Source organism: Heptranchias perlo, chromosome 28 (genome assembly GCF_035084215.1).
Source record: "Heptranchias perlo isolate sHepPer1 chromosome 28, sHepPer1.hap1, whole genome shotgun sequence".
Taxonomy (NCBI): Eukaryota; Metazoa; Chordata; class Chondrichthyes; order Hexanchiformes; family Hexanchidae; genus Heptranchias; species Heptranchias perlo.
Genome location: NC_090352.1, coordinates 34,054,961 through 34,070,329, shown reverse-complemented (window position 1 = coordinate 34,070,329; position 15,369 = coordinate 34,054,961). Strand labels below are relative to the sequence as shown.

Sequence of the window (15,369 nt, the reverse complement as noted above, 5' to 3'; positions counted from 1 at the left end):
GACACAGCTGGAGGTCTGGGAAAAGAAGAAAGGGGGAGGAGACTGTTCAAAGGCACATTCTTTTTAGCTTTAAGACTGTAACATATCAGCTGTCCTGAATTAGTTGATCGGAGCTGGGACACAATTGGCCTCTGTCTCTGGATTAGGGAAGAGAGAAGTTGCTCAGTGCTCCGTCTCCTGATCTCTGTGTACGCATGGACATTGGGTGGCGACGTGATCGAGTTTGGTTGTGGTGCTCTCCTTGGGCAAGTAGTCTGTAGCCAGTAGCTTCATGGCATAATTCGTGCAGCCATTGACGTAGTTGCTGGCTCTCCTGGCTCTGAGTAGTCAAGGCTTTGCTGGTCACTCTGCAAGTTTTGGTGTCTTCGACGGTGTTGAGTTGTTCAATGTTTTTAGTCTCTCCTGAGAAGGTCTGTTGGGGTAATTGTGTCGTCCTGAACCACGCAGTCCAGAAGGTCCCAGGTTTGAGTCTGTGCTGAGTTAGGTGATCTCAGCTGGGGCAGTCGGCCCGGCAATTGGCCTCCATGTTCTTGAGCTAAGGATTGAGAAAATCAGCCATGGTTCCCACTTCTGGTCACTGAGTCCTGCTAGAGAATGTGGGGTGTTTAGTGAGAACAAAATTGAGCTTGGCTGTGAGGTCCTCGATGGTCAAATAGCCTGCGGACACTCCCCGCCCAGACTCGCACATGAAGAATGGCCACTTGGACGAGATACCAGGATGGCCAGCGCCCGAGGAGCTGTACCTCAATAGAAACAAACATCATCTGGGGGTAAAACATGGTGGGTGAAGGCGTTCTTGAGTCTGGTTTATATTCAGTCGTGTGAAGAGTGCCATCTAAGCCAAGAATAATAAATCATGATTGGATCAGTCACAAGACATCTTTGTTAGAGTGAAAGTTCGATAATTCACAGAAGGAAAAACATTTTTTTCCAACTTCCCATTGCACTGAGAAGCCGCGGGTCACTGGACATGTTTAGACTGACTGTGTGGAAGGATTAAGCTATGGGAGAGAAAGGGAGGGAGGTGGAGCAATCCTGACCCACACCATAAAAGAGACTTTAAACTACTAAAGCATAATGAAATCTTTCACATTCACACGCTTACAAATACTTCAGCGTTTTTTTTTTTGTTAGCTTAATTTCTTATTTTCTTGACTATTTTTGAAGTCAGCTTTCCACTCTCAAAAAATAATAAACCTACATAACAGAGGTAATGTCACCGAATAAAGAGTGCCAGATTCCTGTCTCCGGCCTGGTGTCCTGCTGTGTGTGTAATGAATGCCCACATTCAGATAGTTGCCACACATGCTGCATTAATGAAACTGTGAGGCGTTGTGGGGTAAATCCACTCCCGATCAATTCCTAATTCCCTCCTGACTTATGCTCGTATGTTTAACACGTCTCTCACTGCAATTCTACCCTTGCAGCCTCCAGGACTTGAGCAGCTAATCTAGGCCGACACTTTAGTGCAGTACGGATGAACTGGTCGTTCATCTCGTTTGCTGTTTGTGGGATCTTGCTGTGTGCCAGATGGCTGACAATAATAAACTGGTTTGTTTGGGGCATCCTGAGGATGTGATCAGGTACAGTTTAAATGAAAGTTCTTTCTTAGTTAATGAATTATTGCAGCTATTATGTTGTGAAGCTGCTTTGAATATTTGTTGTTCAAACCTTTTCATCCTCCCCCCGTCCAAGGAATCTGTGATATAATAGATTTCTAGATTATATTTTCTTTCTCACCATAGAAAGAAGAAACTTGCATTTATATTGCACCTTTCACGACCTCGGGACATCCCAAAGCACTTTACAGCCAATTAAGTACTTTTGAAGTGTCGTCACTGTTGTAATGTAGGAAACATGGCAGCCAAATTGTGCACAGCAAGATCCCACACACAGCAATGTGATAACGACCAGATCTGTTTTGCTGGTGTTGGTTGAGGGATAAATATTGGCCAGGACACCGAGGAGAATTGTTCTTCTTTGAAATAACTCCGTTGGATCTTTCATGCCCACCTGAGAGGACAGACAGGGCCTCAGTTTAACGTCTCATCCGAAAGGCGGCACCTCCAACAGTGCAGCACTCCCTCAGTGTTGACTATAGAAACTTAGGGGGGGTCATTTGTAAGTGTTAGGGGACTTTCAGTTGAACTTGGCTTCTTTGTGCCCAAGTCTCTGGATTGGGACTCGAACCCACAACCTTCTGACTCAGAGCCGAGAGTGCTGCCCACTGAGCCACAGCTGATACCTCCGCTATAACTGGCTGCTGGCAATTATGGAGCGCAGGTCCAATGTGAAATACCCCTCCCCCACCCCCATCCTCCATGAAGATCACCCACCCTCCCCCTTCCCAATGGGCTGACGAGGGGGGCAACCAATTGTTCCCCAAGTTCGAAATAGAACAGACATTGAACTCAAACCAGACAGTGTGTTCCAAAATCGAATAGATGGCAGCCCTGGGGCTAACCAAGGTTAGTTGGCATTGTAGGGAATAAACCTAACTCTTACTATCATGCCAATTGGATGAAATGTTTACCACCTCCTCTCTCTCAGTGAATCTGCTCGTTCATCTTTAAGCACTGTTACAGGCCTGACCACCTCATGGTGTAAAGTAATTGAGACTTCATTCTATTTCTCTTTCCCCTAACCTCTGATTACTTATATTGAACTTCTCTGTTAATTCCCTTCCCGTAAACACAGGAAGCAGGCTGCAGTTCCTAAGTTTACAGTTCAGTTTGACCTGTATTGTAGAGCCCCCTTTGGGACTGGCCTTAGGTGGTCCTTTGTCGACAGGTGGTCTTCTGACACAGGTTCATGTCTGATTCATTAATTGTCGTGGGTGGGTATCTGATCGTCACTGTGGACAGGTGGCCTTTTGAAGCTAGATTAGGTCTGGAGTGTATATTCATGTGCAGTGTGGAATGCCCTATGTAAAGGCTACTTTGAAGACTTTTTTTAAAAAAAATCTTTATCCAAGGCAGACAAATTACTTCTAGGCATCGACTAGTGTTGCCCTGGAGTCACTAGCTGAGAGCTGGTTTTCATTGGATGTCCTGAACTGTAGTAAAACACCCATAGGTACAATTAGAGATTTCGTCCTTCCAAACGTGGGTTATGTCCAGATAGCGGATTGTGAGCTGTATGAAACTAGAGTGAAGTATTGGATTTAGTAGCAGCGATGGGACCAATTTGAGGTGATGAATTAAGTATAACCCACAAGAATGGCTTTGCCAACATTGAAGTACATTAGCTTAATTTCTATGGCATATCGGTACAAATGACCTCAGCTCAATTACAGCAAACAGTGATCTCTGATTTCTTCACTTGATAGCCCAGCTGAGATTGGGGGAAATTTTGAGTGGAAGCTACCCTCTTGCTGCTGCTCTTACTCCAGGTACCCAATCTATGCAGCCTCAGTGTAGGATGCCTGTTACATTTTGGGTTTTTTTACGCCACATATGCTACTTGTGTTCAACATCAATAACTACTTCCATAAGTGGACCTTGTGTCCCTTATGAACCAGAGTGTACCTTTGTCCACTATTTAGGTAGCCGTAGCAAGACCCAGGCATTGAACGGAGAGCCCTTGCCACATCATGCGCCATCACATGACCTCATCTTCAGTAGGCAGGTGAATATATACCTAATGAGACAAAGGGGCCATGGTATAAACAGATGTATTTATTTAATATCACACTGATAAACTAATATTACCCAGTACAACATTATAGTTATAGTAATTACAATCTTTACTATTCTCCTTGAAATGTCAAAAGTGCGTCTTTGAAGTGTTAACCTTGGCTCAGTGGGTAGCACTGTCATCTCTGAGTCAGAAAGTTATGGTTTAAAGCCCCACTTGAGCACAAAATCCAGGCTGACATTCCAGTGCAGTATTGAGGGAGTGCTGGACTGTCGGAGGTGCTGTCTTTCGGCTGAGGCGTTAAACTGAGGCCCTCTCCGCCCTCTAAAGATCCCATGGCAGTATTTCAAAGGAGCGCAGGGGAGTTCTCCCCAGTGTCCTGACCAATATTTATCCCTCAACCCACATCACTAAAACAGATTATCTGGTCATTATCTCATTGCTGTTTGTGGGATCTTGCTGTGTGCAAATTGGCTGCCGTGTTTCCTACATTACAACAGTGACTACACTTCAAAAGTACTTAATTGGCTGTAAAGCGCTTTGGGACATCCTCAGGTCATGAAAGGCGCTATATAAATGCAAGTTTTTTCTTTTTTCCTGCGCTACCTTTCAACATTAATTGATCCTTGAAACACGGTTGCTCATTTCTTACATGACTCAGCGCCTGCACAGAGCAAGACCGAGCTCTGTCTCTCTACTGGCTTGAGACAAAGTCGGACACAAAAAATACCATTCATAATCCTTTGATATATCAGAACAAAAGTCCATTTAAAAACTAAATTGCTCATAACTACATTAGATTGAAAGCCATTTGCAGTATTCAAACACAGAAAATGCTTGAGGCCAGGCTGGGGACCCCTGGTGGATTAGGAAATTTGAATTGAGTGGATTGCTCATTTGAATATATTAACATGATCAAGCTTCACAGCAGCTACTTACGGTCACATCATTTATAGATCCAGCGTCTGACACATTGCTGCCCACAGGGGTTCATTTCATCAGCGGATCCTGGTTTTAACCCTGAAGGTAGCAAAACAAAAGGAAAGACGACAATAATAAAATGCTTCAGACAAAACTGTTTTTGCCAAAGTGATCAGGCCTATTCCATGCAGACTCTGTGTGGGGAGACCAGGCCTATTCCATGCAGACTCTGTGTGAGGAGCCCAGGCCTATCCCATGCAGTCTCTGTGTGAGGAGACCAGGCCTATTCCATGCAGACTCTGTGTGAGGAGACCAGGCCTATTCCATGCAGACTCTGTATGAGGAGACCAGGCCTATTCCATGCAGACTCTGTGTGAGGAGACCAGGCCTATTCCATACAGTCTCTGTGTGAGGAGCCCAGGCCTATTCCATGCAGTCTCTGTATGAGGAGCCTAGGCCTATTCCATGCAGTCTCTGTGTGAGGAGACCAGGCCTATTCCATGCAGACTCTGTGTGAGGAGACCAGGCCTATTCCATGCAGACTCTGTGTGAGGAGACCAGGCCTATTCCGTGCAGTCTCTGTGTGAGGAGACCAGGCCTATTCCATGCAGACTCTGTGTGAGGAGACCAGACCTATTCCGTGCAGTCTCTGTGTGAGGAGACCAGGCCTATTCCGTGCAGTCTCTGTATGAGGAGACCAGGCCTATTCCGTGCAGTCTCTGTGTGAGGAGACCAGGCCTATTCCATGCAGACTCTGTGTGAGGAGACCAGGCCTATTCCGTGCAGTCTCTGTGTGAGGAGACCAGGCCTATTCTATGAAGACTCTGTGTGAGGAGCCCAGGCCTATTCCATGCAGACTCTGTGTGAGGAGACCAGGCCTATTCCATGCAGACTCTGTGTGAGGAGACCAGGCCTATTCCGTGCAGTCTCTGTATGAGGAGTAGTGCATAAGCTTCAGATCAATGGAAGTCTTGTCAAGTGGACGCTGAGGCAGAAAGAGGTGTCGGGCCAAATTGTTTTGCCTCTTCCCTCCCTCCCTGTCTCCTTTTCTTTTCAAATGCTTTCATGGCTCAGCCCCTTTAATTGATTCTACATATTCACCTCCCTTCCAACTTGATGTCCATTTTTAACTTATTCATTCTTCAGAGTGTCAAGTGGGGGCGGTGGGGGGGGCGCCATCTGTCCGACGTTAAGGGAGCTATGTAAATGGATGATGTTGAAAGGAGGAAAAAATTTGGATGGTTTGGTCAAAGAGACGATATTTTGTGAAGCTTTTGAAAGCAGGGTTTAATGAGGCAAAGTGTTTTTGAGAGAGAATTTTCAAGGTTGGGAGTGCAGTGACTGAGAGACCAGCCTCCAATACTGGGAGAGGCAAACAAGTAAACTGAAGGCATGTTTTACTGGAAGCTGCTGCCTCTCCACCACAAGGTGAACTGCAGTTCAGTCTTTGCTCTTTATTATTCTTTCTGCGAGTCGCTAGTTCCCACCCACCCCTTGCATCCACTGTGTACTTCCTTAAGAAACGCTGACATTTTGGCAAGTCTATCCTGTAATGATGCTTAATAACTTCAGACTATTTTGCATGTGGTTTTGAAATGCATTGTGCATAAGCTCACTAAATACTTGGTTTGGAAGCTCAAAGTTTAGCTTTGCCAGGAGAGGGGAGCTCACTAAAGATGAAACCTTCTAGAAGAATTTGGCCCCCTCCCAGTACAGCCTGTACTGACCGGCAAAGCACTGCTTCACTTTGTATTTTTGGCCAGCTTTGTATCTCAGACATTCTTATTTAATAGCTTAGCGTGGATCATTAAAAAAGAAAGACTTGCATTTATATAGAACCTTTCACAACCTTAGGACGTCCCAAAGCACTTTACAGCCAATAAAGTAGTTTTGAAGTGTAGTCATTGTTATAATGTAAGAAATGCCAATTTACACACAGCAAGATCCCACAAACAGCAATGAGATTAATGACCAGATAAACTGTGATGTTGGTTGAGGGATAAATATTGGCCAGGACACTGGGGAGAACTTACCCTGCTCTTCTTCGTTATAGTGCCATGGAATCTTTTATGCCCACCTGAGAGGGCAGATAGGACCATGGTTTAATGTCCCATCCGAAGGGCGACACCTCCGACAGTGCAGCACCCCCTCAGTCCTGCACTGGGAATGTCGGCCGAGAGTTTGTGCTCAAGTCTCTGGAGTAGTGAATTGAGCCCTAAGCCTTCTGACTCCAGAGTCAAGAGTGCTACCCACTGATCCACGGCTGACGTCTGGCAAGAGGAACAACAGCTTGGACTGCAGTGGTTCAAGAAGGCGGCTCACCACCACCTTCTCAAGGGCAGTTAGGGATGGGCAATAAATGCCGGCCTCGCCAGCGATGCCCACATCCCATGAACGAATAAAAAAAAAAGCTCCCTGGCTATCCCCAGCGCATGGTGAACCTCATCTAACCCGAGCATTGCCCCTTGTTTGTGGATGGTATTGTCACCATTTAACATGAGCACAGAATGGCGGTGATAGCCTGAATCATTGTACAACTGTATGTCTTTTGAATCATCGATATGCACTTGTAATTCTAATTATTGTATCTTTCAGGAGGGAGGAAGAAAGTTAGAAAATCCCAAATGGTTGTTTCAAGTTGATGTATAACTCTCTCTAAGGCTGTTTGATTTATAGAAGCAATAGTGATGGTGACACTCCTTAAAAAGAACTCTCTAGTCATTGCGGTGTTAAATAATTTCAGCTGTGAGGGAGGGAGAAAGGAGTTGAGAATTCTGTTTTTTTCAGGAGCTGTCACGTGGCTGTTGTTCTAATGAGGTCTCAATGGAATTGACTCGAGTCTTGTTCGTCTGCTGTGCATATTTTCTTAACCAATGTTTTGGCGTCTTTCCATTATTTTTACACATGTCTGTAATTCTAACACTTGAATTAAATCAAACTTCAAGGACCTCCCTCCCTCTCCCCCTGCCACCTCCTTTCCTTCCCCTCCTCATTCCACTTTGTGTTAAGCACCAATTCCACTGAAAATAATGGACAGTAACCAAACATACCGGAAGTGAAAGGAGGTGATTAATTTCCTGGGTTCACTTATCCCATCAACTGTGTGGATCCTGCGTCCTTGCAGCCAGATATTCAGTTATTTGTGATGGGGAGGAGGGAATGCTGTGAGATGACAGTGTCACTGAATCTCTTTTAACCCCTTCTTATCATGGCACTTTCATTTGTTTTTCTTTGTCTTCAATTTTGAATTTTTAGTTTTTTCTCGATGTATTGTTTCTGTTTTTATTTTAGATTTCTGCTCTTATTTTTTCATTTTTCATTCTTCCATATCATCCCTCTCCAGGCCTTTGGGGAAGATGGGAGTGTAAGTGATGGTTTATAAGGCCTGAAGAACCTTTGTCAGTTAATCTTCTGAATCATATGAAGACTTATTACCATGCTTAAGCTCTCCAAAACTAAACTACTGAGAAATCCACACAGGTAGCATTTATACTTAGCTAATGTGGAGCATGCACTCTTTCCCTGTAGGTACACGCTCCACATATCTGAGCCCTACAAGCTCATGTACAGGATGGCAAGAGCTGGGGCTTATAGAGTCCCCAAGTATGCATAGCGGGTAGTGCTGTGGTTTAATGACTAAGCCCACAGAACGCTGATTAGATTTCCACGAATTTCCCAGCTAGGACCACCCTATCTGTTAGGGCATTGGTTTTCTGGAGCTGAGTGGGAAGAATCTCAGCCGCAATGAAAGGTTTGATGATCTGGATCCCATCAGCTGGCCAGAGGCTTGCGAGTCGATCGTCAGCAGTGCCCTGCTGGTACCTGGTATCAGATTACCAGGCCTGCCACATAAAACTGGCTCAGTTCCAATCTCCGATCGGCACGAGTGCTATCTTGGAGTCAAAGACGCTCATTTCCCTCCTCGAGAAGGGAGGTTTGACAGTTAAAAAGAAGCTAAGACGGGAAAAGATCCCAGAGATACAGAGCACAAAAGAAGGATCCACCTAATAAACTTCTGGATCAGTTCCATCAGGTCACAAGTTCCAGGGCTCTGAATCCTAGATTTGGAAACAATCACAGCAGCTAAACATAACCTCTGAGAACGGCAAAGAGCCAACTGGTTGAATTTTTTTTGCTTGAACTGTTATTGTTGAAGTTGATCAGAAAGACCAAATAATCACTCATGTTTTGTTTTTAATGCAGGCATTCCAACTCTTATTATCCTGGATCAGGAGGGGAAGATAATCACACGCCAGGGGAGGCCGGCAGTACTCAATGACATGGATTGCAAAGAATTTCCATGGTATCCCAAACCGGTATTAGAACTTACAGAGTCCAATGCCATGCAGCTGAATGAGGGGCCCTGCCTTGTTCTGTTTGTGGGTATGAAGTGTTAGTCATGCATTTCCCTGTATATATATATATATATGTGTGTGTGTGTGTGTGTGTGCATATGTGTGTCTATATATATGTGTGTATGTATGTGTATGTGTGTATATATATATAAAAAAATTGAACATTTTAAAACTTGATAGCGCTTGTTAAAAGGCTGGTTTACCTTTACTGATCTATAATACATTGTGCTGAACAGCCGAGTGATACGTTTATCGGATAATTTAGAATCATAACATAGAATTATACAGCACAGAAAGAGGCCATTCGGCCCATCGTGCCTGTGCTGGCTCTTTGAAAGAGCTATCCAATTAGTCCCACTCCCCCTGCTCTTTCCCCATAGCCCTGCAAATTTCTCCTTTTCAAGTATTTATCCAATTCCCTTTTTTGAAAGTTACTATTGAATCTGCTTCCACCCCCTTTTTCAGACAGTGCATTCCAGATCATAATTACTCACTGCGTTTCAAAAAAAAAATTCTCTTTGTTTCCCCCTTGGATTTTTTGCCAATTATCTTAAATCTGTGTCCTGTGATTACCGACCCTCCTGCCAATGGAAACAGTCTCTCCCCATCTACTCTCTCAAAACCCCTCATAGTGTTAAACGCGATCAAATTTGTGTCACTTAAATGCATTTCTGACGCCAGGGTCACCGCCAGTTCCCTTTCGGGGTGACTGCCCGGTAATCATGAGAAACAAAAAATTGGACAGTATATATTCACTTCCCAGTTGCAATTTTTTAATTGAACTAAAAAGAAATGTAGGCAGGCATCCGTGGAGCAGTCTCCTGTTCACACGTGCAAAAATGGTCAGGCATGCATGACAGCAAGACAGGCCTGCTCACTGCACGTATGTTTTTAAAAATGTTCTACGCTTGTGCGGTTTAGATGGGGTAAGAAGGGCCATTTTGTCAGGACTTCAGAAAGAGTGGACTGTGGACCACTAGACCTCGACTCTGTCCTCTCCCTCCCCGTACTTTCTCTTGGCCGCTCCCCCCTGGTTTCTGTGTGGCCTTGTCCACGACCGTGACCTTTCCTGAAATGCTTCCTGTGTCTCTCCCCGGAGTCTCATTCCTGCGCCTCCCTGGATTCCAGTCTGGCTATCCACTGACTGGGGCCCTGACCCGTTCTCACCTGTTCCCTTTGATTTGTGGTAGAATCTAACTTTAGCTGGCCGCCTTCCTCCTCTTACTGCAGTCCCTGGCTTAAAATCAGATACCGTTCTAAACTAAATTTAATTTTATGTGATCTGAAAATAAAGCTACTGAGACAGCTTTGTACAGTAATAATAAAAAACAAAGTGTCAAGAAGAGGGGGTTAGTTTTATGTTTTGTGTAAATGTTTCTCGAGTCCTGATGATATTCAAAGTAAATGAATGTGTCTGGGACTGGAAATGGGGAAATACAGAGCTGTGTAGTCGGGGCAACAGAAACCAATTTATTTTTTCCTGGAACTGTGAAATGAGCCCACCACAGAGACAGGGGTTACAGAACCTGGTTCACAGCAGAAATACTCATCTTGAATCAAATTCAACCAGCACAGTGCGAATGAGCTTTTCACTCAGCTTTATACCTTTGTATGGTATCCCTATCCTATTAACTTGCTATATTGGCTGTGGAATCTTGAGAGGCATCAAGCATTGCTAGATCCCTATTTTGCAGAAAACTTCGGCTGCAATTTAAAGGAATAAGTGAATATTAAAGTCCTGCAATGGGTTAATGCTTGGATTACTTGTCTGACAACAAACGCCTTTGTAGTTTTTTTTTAAAAGAAACTTTATAATCATTGAAGTGTCATGAACAGGTGCAGAAAATAATCAATAAGGCGAATGGAATGCTGGCCTTTATATCTAGAGGACTAGAGTACATGGGGGCAGAAGTTATGCTGCAGCTATACAAAACCCTGGTTAGACCGCACCTGGAGTACTGTGAGCAGTTCTGGGCACCGCACCTTCGGAAGGACATATTGGCCTTGGAGGGAGTGCAGCGTAGGTTTACTAGAATGGTCTTCAAGGGTTAAGTTACGAGGAGAGATTACACAAATTGGGGTTGTATTCTCTAGAGTTTCGAAGGTTGAGGGGTGATCTGATCGAAGTTTATAAGATATTAAGTGGATATAGAGAGAAACTATTTCCGCTGGTTGGGGATTTTAGGAGTAGGGGGCACAGTCTAAAAATTAGAGCCAGACCTTCAGGAGTGAGATTAGAAAACATTTCTACACACAAAGGGTGGTAGAAGTTTGGAACTCTCTTCCGCAAACGGCAATTGATACTAGCTCAATTGCTAAATTTAAATCTGAGATAGATAGCTTTTTGGCAACCAAAGGTATTAAGGGATATGGGCCAAAGGCAGGTATATGGAGTTAGATCACAGATCAGCCATGATCTTATCAAATGGCGGAGCAGGCACGAGGGGCTGAATGGCCTACTCCTGTTCCTATGTTTCCTAATCCACACAATGGCATGATGGTACGTGGCTAATATAGTGACAGTTAAAGGGCAGAAGTTACATTAGTTGAGTAACGCTAACCCGGTGTGCAACTGAGCAATGCAGGCTAGTAAAGTCCGAGGTTCAACCTGTGATCTGTGCTGATCTTGGTGCTCCTGGGCTGGGAAGGGATAAATGAAACCAGGCTTCCAGCTTCTCAATGCTGTCTAGTGACTCATGCTGGAAAGTGCACAGCTGAGGACAGAATCTGGCCTGTCTGTGATGCCTCCTCTAGCAGAACAGCCTGCTGACATCATTTGACACTTTGGACAAGGTACCTTGTCCTTGAAAGACTGAACAGGCTGGGGCTCTTTTCTCTAGAAAAGAGATGGCTGAGGGGGACATAAAAAGGTCTAAAATTATAACGGGGTTCAATAGGGTAGACATGAGAGAAGATGTTTCTGCTTGTGGAGGAGTCCAGAATTAGGGGCCATAAATGTGAGGTGGTCACTAATAAATCCAATAAAGAATTCAGGCGAAGCTTCTTTACCCAGAGAGTGGTTAGAATGTGGAACTTGCTAGCACAAGGAATAGTTGAGGCGAATAGCATAGATGCCTTTAAGGGGAAGCTAGATAAACACATGAGGGAGAAAGGAATAGAAGGATATGCTGATCGGGTTAGATGAAGTAAGGAAGGAGGAGGCTCGAGTGGAGCATAAACACTGGCATGGACCTGTTGGACCGAATGGCCTGTTTCTGTGCTGTAAATTCTATAATACCCGAGGGCATCTGTCACCCATTGAACTGCGCCCCCACCATAACCTGCGCTTTCAGAAGACGGAGAGAAACTGCAACTGGCCGCCAGACCGGAGTTGGCATCTCACTGGCATTTGCAAGGATTGGGTGAACTGTCACTGAGGTTGATCCCCCCCCCAGTACCTGCCTTCCACACAGCTTGTTCCCAGGCACCTAGCAACAGGCGGCGTTGGGAGGCAAGGCTCGGCCGTTGTTTGCCTTACCCTGCGGTCTCCTGGCTGTGGTGTCCTCAGGTACTTCGTCCAAATGGCCTAACCGGTGAGTGTCAGTGGGCTATTCAACTGCGAGGTGCATTGTAGACTAGCTAGATTCTGTCCTACCCCGACATCCACGCAGGTCCACCTTCCAGAAGCAGAATTGAAGGTTATAAAGGCTATGTGTAGCTGGAGGTCCTTGAATCATTTAGGTCGACTAGGCCTATATTCACTAGAGTTTAGAAGAATGAGAGGTGATCTCATCAAAACATATAAAATTCTAACAGGACCAGACAGACTAGATGCAGAGAGGATGTTCCTGATGGCTGGGGAGTCCAGAACCAGGGGTCACAGTCTCAGGATACGGGTTATGCCATTTAGAACAGAGATGAGGAGAAATTTCTTCACTCAGAGGGTGGTGAACCTGTGGAATTCTCTACCACAGAAGGCAGGAGACCAAGTCATTAGATGTATTCAAGAAGGAGATAGATATATTTCTTAATGCTAAAGGGATCAAGGGATATGGGGAAAAAGCGGGAACAGGGTACTGAGTTAGACGATCAGCCATGATCATTTTGAATGGCGGAGCAGGCCCGAAGGGCCGAATGGCCTACTCTTGCTCCTATCTTCTATGATTCTATGATTTAGAAACATCCAACCAAGGAAAGGAAACTGGGTCAGGGGTGAATAATGTAGAAAGAGAGGTTAACTCGATATTCTGGAGTTTTCTTTGATTAGCCATAGAGAGGGAAGGGAAAAACAGTGGAGAACCTTTCCTTAGGAGATGAAATGGATTGGACACAACTGGAGAGATAATTGTACATGGTCTCTGGAAGGGAGAACCTCAATTGGCTGGTCCCTTTTTTCAATTCGTTATTACTTATGTTTCTAAACCTTCTACAGCGCAACCCGAAAGCTTGGGAGTCATCGCTTGTCGGGGAGTTATCACCTGTGTTATTGTGACACTTTTTGCCTTTTTAACTTTCCTTTAGATTCTGAAGAGGAGGAATTAGAACCAGCAAAACAACTGATTCAGCCAATCGCAGAAAAGATTCTCTCAGAGCACAAAGCAAAAGATGAAGATCCACCAATATTGTTCTTTGTGGCGGGAGAGGTAGGTACAAGAGTCATTCAAAATATAGATTAATTGATTGAAATGTGTTGTTTCAGTGGGCTGCCTGCTTCCAAATTAGCTCAAAGAAATAATTGCTTTGGAGGCGGTTCAGAGAAGGTTCACTCGACTAATTCCTGGGATGAGGGGGTTATCTTATGAGGAAAGGTTGGACAAGTTGGGCCTGTATACATTGGAGTTTAGAAGAATGAGAGGTGATCTTATTGAAACATATATGACCCTGAGGGGAGCTGAAGGGGTAGATGCTGAGAGGATGTTTCCCCTTGTGGGAGAGACTAGAACTAGGGGCCACAGTTTAAAAATAAGAAGTCTACCATTTAAGTTGGAGATGAGGAGAAATTTTTTCTCTGAGGGTCATGAGTCGGTGGAACTCCCTACCCCAGAGAGCGGTGGAGGCAGGGTCATTGAATATTTTTAAGGCTGAGTTAGATAGATTCCTGATTATCAAGGGAGTCAAAGGTTATAGATGGGAAAGTAGGGTTGAGGTCACAATCAGATCAGCCATGATCTTATCAAACGGCAGAGCAGGCTCGAGGGGCCGAATTGCCTACTCCTGCTCTTAATTCGTATGTTCGTATGTAAAGAAAGACTTCGAAGTGGTGTTATGGGATCTTTTACGTCCACCTGAGAGGGCAGACTTGGTTTAATATCACATCTGAAAGACGGCACCTCCGACAGTGCAGCACTCCCTCAGTACTGCACTGGGAGTGTCAGCCCAGCCTTTGCGCTCGTGTCTCTGGAGTGGGACTTGAACCCACAACCTTCTGACTCAGAGGTGAGAGTGCTACCCACTGAGACAGCCTGAATTGAGAAACCTGGTTGAAGGACCAAGTTGCTATAGTGTGGGAAATCACCAAGGTTGAAAAGCGTTTGAGAGGTAAATGTATAAGCAGTGATTAGGTAAATCCAAACTTGGGTTGTAACTGCCCGTGGATTGCAGGAAGAAGGGAGGTTGGGAGGAGTGGGTTCAGGAGAGCCACAGTTTTGAGGTCCTGGGAAAGAATGAGTCGGAGTAGGAGACCGCACTATGAGTCTTGGTGTACAAATGCACCACAATGACGGGATATTATGTTTAAGAAAAGTTTCCCTGATCTCAACTGGGGGGAAGGAAAGGAGAGTGCATCAGACTAAGACCATGTGCATTCCCCCATTGAAAGAAACAATGAACCATCAGGGATACTGTTGTTCAGATCCTAGCCGGGAGCTGCTTAGCTCCCCTTGGGATAGATCACATGTTCTTGATGTCAACCAGGGAAGGTCACAGTGAGAGGGAAAAATAACTAAACCTGGGAGAGGGAAACACAAATAAAAATGAAATCCATCTTGGGAAAGCTGGTAAAATTCCCAAATGTTACTAAACCCTGGACATGATCTTAGAATTCGAGCCACACTGGTTAAGAACAAATCTAGGAAAAACACCATCACATAAATCATAGAATCATAAAATGGTTACAGCACAGAAGGAGGCCATTTGGCCCATCGAGCCCGTGCTGACTCTCTGCAAGAGCAATCCAGTTAGTCCCACTCCCCTGCCCTTTCCCCGTAGCCCTGCAGATCTTTTCCCTTCAAGTATTTATCCAATTCCCTTTTGAGAGCCATGATTGAATCTGCTTCCACCACCCTTTCAGGCAGCGCATTCCAGATCATAACTACTTGCTGCGTAAAAAAGTTTTTCCTCATGTTGCCTTTGGTTCTTTTGCCAATCACCTTAAGTCCGTATCCTCTGGTTCTCAACCCTTCTGCCAGTGGGAAGAGTTTCTCTCTCTCTGCTCTGTCTAGATCCCTTGTAATTGTGTACACCTCTATCAAATTTCCTCTTAACCTTCTCTGCTGTAAGGAGAACAACCGCAGCTTCT

General features: G+C 44.9%; 1 protein-coding gene across 2 annotated transcripts in view; it reads left to right on the top strand.

Annotated features, from left to right (window-relative positions):
• The window catches only part of nxn (nucleoredoxin), a 157,105-nt gene that overhangs the window by 129,367 nt on the left and 12,369 nt on the right, over window positions 1–15,369 (top strand). For both annotated transcript variants that reach the window (XM_068008430.1, XM_068008431.1), the window contains exons 6-7: window positions 8,761–8,940; window positions 13,374–13,495. In XM_068008430.1, coding sequence (XP_067864531.1) covers window positions 8,761–8,940; window positions 13,374–13,495 — 302 coding nt within the window. The remainder of the gene's footprint in view (window positions 1–8,760; window positions 8,941–13,373; window positions 13,496–15,369) is intronic.